This window comes from Nematolebias whitei, chromosome 4 (genome assembly GCF_014905685.2).
Source record: "Nematolebias whitei isolate Nwh7 chromosome 4, NemWhi1, whole genome shotgun sequence".
Classification (NCBI taxonomy): domain Eukaryota; kingdom Metazoa; phylum Chordata; class Actinopteri; order Cyprinodontiformes; family Rivulidae; genus Nematolebias; species Nematolebias whitei.
The window spans coordinates 2,753,238-2,761,220 of record NC_056501.1 but is presented as its reverse complement, the minus strand read 5'-3'; the positions used below and the strand labels follow the sequence as shown (position 1 = coordinate 2,761,220).

The 7,983-nt window shown below is 39.6% G+C and overlaps 1 protein-coding gene across 1 annotated transcript in view; it reads left to right on the top strand.

Moving 5' to 3' along the window:
• Positions 1 to 980: 980 nt before the first annotated feature.
• The window catches only part of LOC119408622 (teneurin-3), a gene marked incomplete at its 5' end in the record, with an annotated part of 40,737 nt that continues 33,734 nt past the window's right edge, over positions 981 to 7,983 (top strand). The window contains 2 exon segments of the mRNA XM_037675467.1: positions 981 to 1,195; positions 4,901 to 5,111. Of these exon segments, the coding sequence (XP_037531395.1) occupies positions 1,097 to 1,195; positions 4,901 to 5,111 (310 nt within the window).

The window sequence follows — 7,983 nt, the reverse complement described above, 5'->3', positions numbered from 1 at the left end:
CCATTCATCCACCCATCCATCCATCCATCCATCCAGCAATCCATCCATCCATCCATCCATCCATCCATCCATCCATCCATCCATCCATCCATCCATCCATCCATCCATCCATCCATCCATCCATCGCGGCTGGAGCCACTAGCTCTCCAGCGTTCCTCCACCTGTACCAGCTGAGAGACGTGAGCGTGTACGGGAGAACTCACTGTTGCAGTTCTGCTAAATTTAAAGTGTCAGTCAAAAATTGCAGTTCTTCGACATTTAACAAGATTAACACTTAAAAATATAGCAAAAGTGTGTCTCGGTTTAACTTTTCCTTAATAAATGCTCTTTAATGGTCAAAACAACTTCATTTCACCTTGGCGGCACCATCCATCAACCCATCCATCCATCCATCCATCAACCCATCCATCCATCCATCCATCCATCCATCTATTGCAGCCGGAGCCGCTAGCTCTCCAGTGTTCCTCCACCTGCACCAGCTGAGAGAAGCGAGCACATACAGGAGGACTCGTTATTGCAGTTCTGCTAAATTTAAAGTGTCAGTCAAAAATTGAGTTATGAATATGGAAAAAAAAATAACGTATATAAGTCACTTTGGTGTATAAATTGCAGGACTGATAAATATTTGCAAAAAATCCTGCAATTTATATGCTGGAAATATGGTCCCACCCTAATTAAGAGATTACAGCAGATTATTGTGGCATTTATAGATATATAAATATAATAGATAAATAGATAGATACATACTCCATGTATGTTAGGCTGCCTCCAGGCCTCCCTTGCAAAAGAGATCTGTGATCTCAATGGGATTTTTAAATAAAGGTTAATAAATAGACAGACAGAAATCAAAATGTGAAATAAACCCATAACTGTACCTTGGATGTGACTGAACAAGGTTTCACTGAAGAATCGAATCACTTCATCCTAATTGAGCTGTTTCTGTGTCGTACAAACGTTCCGGGTGTGTTTCTGTTCTGCAGGGAAGACCGGCATCTTTCAGCACGAGAACAACTCCATCGACACCGGGCAGGTCGACATTGGGAAGAGGGCGGCTCAGATCGTCCCCCCGGGGGTGTTCTGGCGTTCTCAGATAAACATGGACCAACCACACTTCCTGAAGTTCAACATCTCGGTGCAGAGAAGCGCGCTGATCGGAGTCTATGGAAGGAAGGGTCTCGCAGCTTCTCACACTCAGGTAAAAGAATCCTAAATGTGTGATTTTAGACTTGAACTCACTGTTTATCACCATTTATTTCAAGACTTGTGTTCTGTGTCAAACCAAAACGCCCTTTTAGCTCCGTCTGTGCTCAGAACTCTTTAAGGGTTTAAGTTTATCTCCTATTTTAGAGCATCTTTTGTTCCAGACAGCTCGAAGTGTTGGTGCGGCCGGTGAAGCACCTGCACTCGTTCCTTTACCGTGTGAGCAGACCGTACGTTTACATCATGTGAAAAATTATTACTTTTCAGCCCTAAAACTTTTATCATACAGCGTTTATGGATCTTTTAATTATTTACTATAGATGCTTTAAATCCCTGTATAAAGCACAATTATTCAAAAACATGTTTGTGTTAAACTGTAAAACAGCTTTAGTTTTTTAGGTTGTGTTTATCTTTCTTTTTTTTAAATGCCTAACTTCACATATCAACTCATTTCATAAATAAATTCACCGATTTTCTGCCGGAGCGGATCATCTTTTTTATACTTCTCCACAAAAGCTCTTATTGCTGATCTACTGCTCCTGTCTTTGATTAATGAACATTTTCATACAAATATTTTAAACATGTTCACTGCAAATCAATGAAGATTGGTAAAATAAAATTAATTTAATTAAATCTTAAAGTAAGAAACGAACTGTTCCATAAATTAAAAGTTTGCGAGCATCTGACAACTGCTGCATTTGTTTATTGATGGAAACAGCCAAAGTGACAATAAGAAATATTATATTATAATATAATAAATAAAAAAGTGAAAATAAGTCAGCAACGATGACGTCTTATGAAGAGCCGACTGGGATTAGGAAATCTGACAATTGTGATGGATTGTTTTATATTTATGCTCAGATTAGTTCAGTAAAATATGCAGATAAAATCAAATACAGTAAAATAATTGTTCACCTTGACTGAGTACTCACATTTCAGAATTACATGTCCATGTATCTGTAAAGATTTTAGTTTATGTCCGATAACAGATTACACTGACTACATGGATTAAACTTTTTATAATTAATTTTGGACTTGATTATTTAAAAGCCTGCTGGCTCAGTTTCATTACTTTTTAAATTTAATTGGTCTTTATGTATTTATTTATTTGTTTACTCATTTTTAATTGAAAGATGAATGACGTTCTGTTCTGAATAATCCTTCTACTGATTCTGGCTCATCGTTCGTCTCTGAATGAGAACTTCTCATAGAGTTGTCCTCGTCTCTCAGTTGTGAGCAGACAGGTTTCACCTTCACTAAAATGTCTGTTATTTGCAAACTGAAGTGTTTCCAAAATGTCCGGCGAATCCTGTGAATGACATTTTTGAGCATCTAAGGGTGTGATGTGCGCCGATGGTCTTGAAAGCACTCAGACAACGGTTATTTTCCACCACACTTGGTGGAAAAAGCTCTTAGCTTCACCTTTTGACAGTCTCCCTCAAGTGTGGACCGTGAGAGGAACATAACACTCAAATGGAAGAAGAATCGCTCTTCTAACGTAAATTAATATAAAAATATGTCAGCCCAACAAAAATCAAAGCAAAGCGTACTAATTAACCAGACACTACTTTTATGTCTCAACCCATTGCTATTCAGACGCTCCTGCTTGTCAATGCTGGACATTGTGTCCATTGTGCCAACTTCTAAATTACATTCTGCTCAGGAACCAGTTGGACAAATCAATGCATTTACTTAACTGAGCATGAAAGACCCCAATGAGAGATATTGACTGGTCGTCGCATTCACTGCTCGGAAGGCAAGATAGCATTTAAGTGCAACAACCTTTCCACTTTTGTCAAACATAGACTTCCTCCATTTTCTATCGAGTGTCTGTCCGTGATGACACAAACCAGACAAGTTTGAAGAAATGCACTTTTTTCTATCTTCCGTAGAGTTTGCACTCAGTTGAACAACTCTAAGTTCAGTCGATTCAAATGGTGAGAAATCTGCAGGTTTTTGTTTTCCTTCTCAATCCACGGGGCATTTCTCCACGCTTGGTCTCCTGACTGTTCTTGGCCTGTATTGTTGGATTGAGATGAGTTGAGGGGCTTTCACAGCAGCTAATCAAGATGTATGCACCTGGCCATGGGGGTTAGCGCTTGTGGGATGAACTGTTTTATTACTTCCCCCTCAAGTGAACAATACAAAGAGGTCTACTTCCGCCAGGTTAATATCTCTACCCAGCCCCCGCAGTTTGAATCAGGGTGACTTCTCCTGACTCCGTTAATGCTTCTTCCTGTTGCTTGTAAGAGAACTGAACAGTTGATCCATCACATTCCACAGTACCGCGTGTTCATTAGATACTGCATGCATTCAGAAACTAATCATCTATTTCTGCACACTTTTATTTATTTTGCTGTTTTTTTATTTAGATATTTGATTGCTTATGGATGTAAAATAAATCAAATATTTTTAATGCATGCTACAGTTACAGCAATCCTGCTCAAGGAAATAAATTAGGAATTTATGCCAACTGGTCAAGTTAATTTGTAAATGTATTTCTCTGTATCTCTTTGTTTCTGATATTATAGTTTTAATGCAGCCGTTATAAAGAAATGCATCAGAAACGGTTGCTCAAAGCCTAAGGCTCATGAATGCTCTCCATGAACAGCCTCGTTGCTGGATTTGAATGGCAGCTTTTTAAAAACAGAGCCGATCTGTATGCATCACACTCCTGAGCAGCCCACAGACTCCTTCTCCAGCTCCCGTCTTCACTTCAGCCTCAGTTCAGCTGTGGAGCTAACAACTGCTTCAGCCTGGGGATCTGCGGTCTTCTGCTGTGCTCCTTCGCAGCCTGCAGCCTGTTTGGAGTTTGTTCGGACTGAAGTTTCTGCTGTGCTCCTGAGCTCCAGTCAAGATGGGGTTCAGGTGCTGGCCAGGTGCAATAAACGCAGATGCACCTCTTTGTCCTCATTGGTAGAAATAACTCGTTCCTCGTTGTTTACCCTGTAAATCAATGTTTGTTAGAAACTAAAAAAAGAGAGATACTATCGTGCTGAATCCTCAAGATAAAGGGAAAAAATGCCCCTTGTTACATTTATTGGTATTTTGTTTATCTTTTATTATGTTTTGTGCTGTGTTGGTCAATATGTCTCTTTAGAATTCCATGCATGATGAAAAGCAATTAGCAAAACACTCGCATCACATTCAACACGGTTTCTTTTTGACAGGCCACCACCGACATGTACAACGAAACACTAATTTGCATTGACAAAATGAAATGAAATGCTGCATAAATGTTTATGTTGTGTAGGTGACCCAGCAGTGAACCAATGTGAATTCAAGTCCACTACACACTGAATTATCAAAGTTAATTTAACAGACTGTAATAAACACTTTATGGATTGCAGAGTCCCATCAGAGTTCAGAGTAGCTTTTGCATTTGCCTCAGAGCCATATCAGTTCTATCAGCACACACACACCTCTCCAGACAACATCTATCAACTCTGAATGCCTGCCACAGAAAAATCAACATTTATAATATTTCATTATTTGCTATGTATACACAATTCACTTCTGGCTGCGGCTTGCATTAAAACTTTGCATAGCTCCTTTTAGATTGGAACTCGCCAGCTGCATACAAAGTATGCAACAAAAACAAAAGTGCTTGTTGAGCCCTCCTGCTTCTTTACTGCTCGTTTTGCATTAAAATAACAGCCACGTGCATCTGTTGAATTCTCATCTCTGTGTCGTTTCGCAGTATGACTTTGTTGAACTAGTGGACGGCAGCCGGCTTATTGCCAAAGAGCACTGGGCGCTGAGCGAATCGGACACAAGAACCCGGCTAGATCATCCTGTCACCGTCCACCAGGCAGGATTCATCCAGTACCTGGACTCGGGGGTGTGGCACTTTGCATTTTATAATGACGGCCGAAGTGTGGAAGTTGTCTCCTACAACACCATCATCCAGGGTAAGAGGACACGCATCTGCCGGGGTGGCTAATGAGTGTGATTGGAAGGGTGTGTAATGACATGTTTGGAAGACTTTAATTTCCTGAAACAGCTGTGCCAGCATGAACTGTGAGAGTGTTTGGAAATCCGTCTGCCACACAAACGAGTTGAGTTTTCCAAGCTCAAGGTTTACTTCTCAGTGTAGAGATTTATTGTGCTTAGTACCAAAACGTGAGATCATACACAACATTGATTCTTCCATTCTAACAACCTCTTCACTGAAGTCGGTGAAATTTCCTTGTGAGTTTTGAGCCAGGAACAAAAAACACTAAGGTTCAGTTAACGTGGGTTTGTTTTTTTTTGTTCTTTCCTTTGGGGAGTTCCATTGATCCAGGCCGACAAATATGAAGGTATCGATGTGTGAGGTCAAAATTGCTTGGGTCTGGCAGTGGCTCAATGAACATCCAATACAAGCTGAAGTAATAACATAAAAGTTGGCCCTCTTAACGCCCATCAAAATGACGACCCCGGTCTTTTGGGGGTGCGATTTATGAGCGTTGGTCTGTTGAAAGAACACAAGATCTGTCTGTAGGATATGTCAGATTAACTTCAACTCAGAGAGGATTTGAGCTGTAAACACTCAGGAGATCGCATGGCTCGTGTGGCATGATCAGTCATTCAAGATGTTGGGGTGGTGCTGAAGTCTTCTTCTTCTTTCAGCTGCTCCCCTGCGTTACGAGTCACCACAGTGAACTGTCACACAAAGTGCTGAAGTCTATAGATGTTATATTCATGCAACCTTTATTTATAGATGTTAGTCCCATTGAGCCTCGGGGAATCATTTACAAGAGAGACCTGAGTAGTCTATAGTTGTTGATTCAGGAGTCCTAGCCAATTATGGACCTATATCTAATCTAACATTCATCTCAAACATTCTTGAGAAACTAGTTGCAGGTCAGTTTGTGATCATCTGAACAGAAATAATCTGAAGAGTTTCAGTCAGGCGTCAAAGTTCAAGACAGGGGACAGGACAGTCCCCAGAAACCATCTTATCTCCAGCAACCTGGTTGGTCCACTTAAAGAGTGTACTGCATAGAGGAGAAACGGTTTACTTGTGACTCCTCATACTGATGAAGCCCTCCAGATAGAGGGAGAAACATATTCCCACAAAAAAGAAACTGTCCAGATGACCTGACAGCATTATTGGAGTTTGAGTCAGGGATTAGAGCTCACCACAGCACTGACTCTGCACTCGTGAAAGTTACTAATGATATTCTCATGACCTCTGACAATGGACAGGTGTCTACACTGGTCCTGTTAGACCTCAGTGCTGCATTTGATACAGTTGATCATAATATTCTATTACAGAGACTTGAATATGATATTGGGATTACAGGAATGACTCTAAATTGGTTTAAATCATATTTATCTAATAGATTATAATTTGTAAATGTAAATAATGAATCTTCATCATACACCATACATATATGCTTCCATTAGGTAAAGTTATTAAACAACATGGGATAAAGGTTCATTGTTATGCTGATGATACACAGTTATATTTGTCCATTAAACCCAATGAATCCAATCAGCTACTTAGACTACAAGCATGTCTTAAAGACATAAAAACCTGGATGACCCTTAATTTTCTCCTGTTGAACAGACAAGACTGAGGTTTTGGTTTTTGGACCTGAGCACCTCAGGAATGAATGTTTCAGTCTTTCTCCCTCCTTAGATGCATTAATCTGTCCTCCAGCTCTAATGTTAAAAATCTTGGTGTTATTTTTGATCAGGACACGTCTTTTATCCCACACATTAAAAACATTACTAGAACCTCCTTCTTCCACCTGCGTAATATCACTAACATTAGAAACATCTGATCTAAAGATGATGCAGAAAAACTGGTCCATGCATTTGTCACGTCTAGACTGGACTATTGCAATGGTTTATTATCTGGGTGTCCAAATACTTCTTTAAAACGTCTTCAGTTGATCCAAAATGCTGCTGCCAGAGTCTTAACTGGAGTTACTGGGAGAGATCATATCTCTCCAGTTTTAGTTTCTCTCCATTGGCTCCCTGTCAAATCCAGAATAGAATTCAAAATCTTACTTCTAACCTACAAAGCTCTCAACAACCTAGCTCCATCTTATTTTATATATCTTGTCGTTCCATATTTTCCTAAAAGAGCACTTTGATCTCAGACTGCAGGTTTACTTGTGGTTCCTAGAGTTTCCAAAAGCAGAATGGGAGGAAGATCTTTCAGTTCTCAGGCTCCTCTCTTGTGGAACCAACTTCCAGTTTCTGTCCATGAGGCTGACACATTGTCCAGTTTAAGACTGGGATTAAGACTTTCCTTTTTGATAAATCCTATAGTTAAGGTTGGCTTGTTATGCTGCTATAGACTTAGACTACTAGAAAACAACTTGACCTCATTTTCTTAAATGAATTGTTAAAATTGAATAATTTTCATTTGATACTATTTCTATCTGAACATGTGATTCTTGACCTGCCATTGTGTATCTGTTCCTACTAAACCCAGCCGGTCGAAGCAGATGGTCCTCTTGTCCTGATCCTGGTTTTGCTAAAGGTTTCTTCCTCATGAGGGAGTTTTTCTTTCCACTGTCGCCTTCATGCTTGTTCAAGATGAGAGTTCAGTGATGGAGTTAAACTCAAAGCTGCTCCTCAGATAAATAATGTTAAATTATTATTTCTATATATAAATGTTTCTGTTCAGTCCCTGAGACGACTTCTGTTGTGACTTGGCGCTGTATAAATAAACTGAATTTAATTGTCTATAGTTGTTATAGTCTATAGATGTTATAGTCTATAGTTGTTATAGTCTATTGATGTTATAGTGTATAGTTGTTATAGTGTATAGATGTTGTAGTCTAT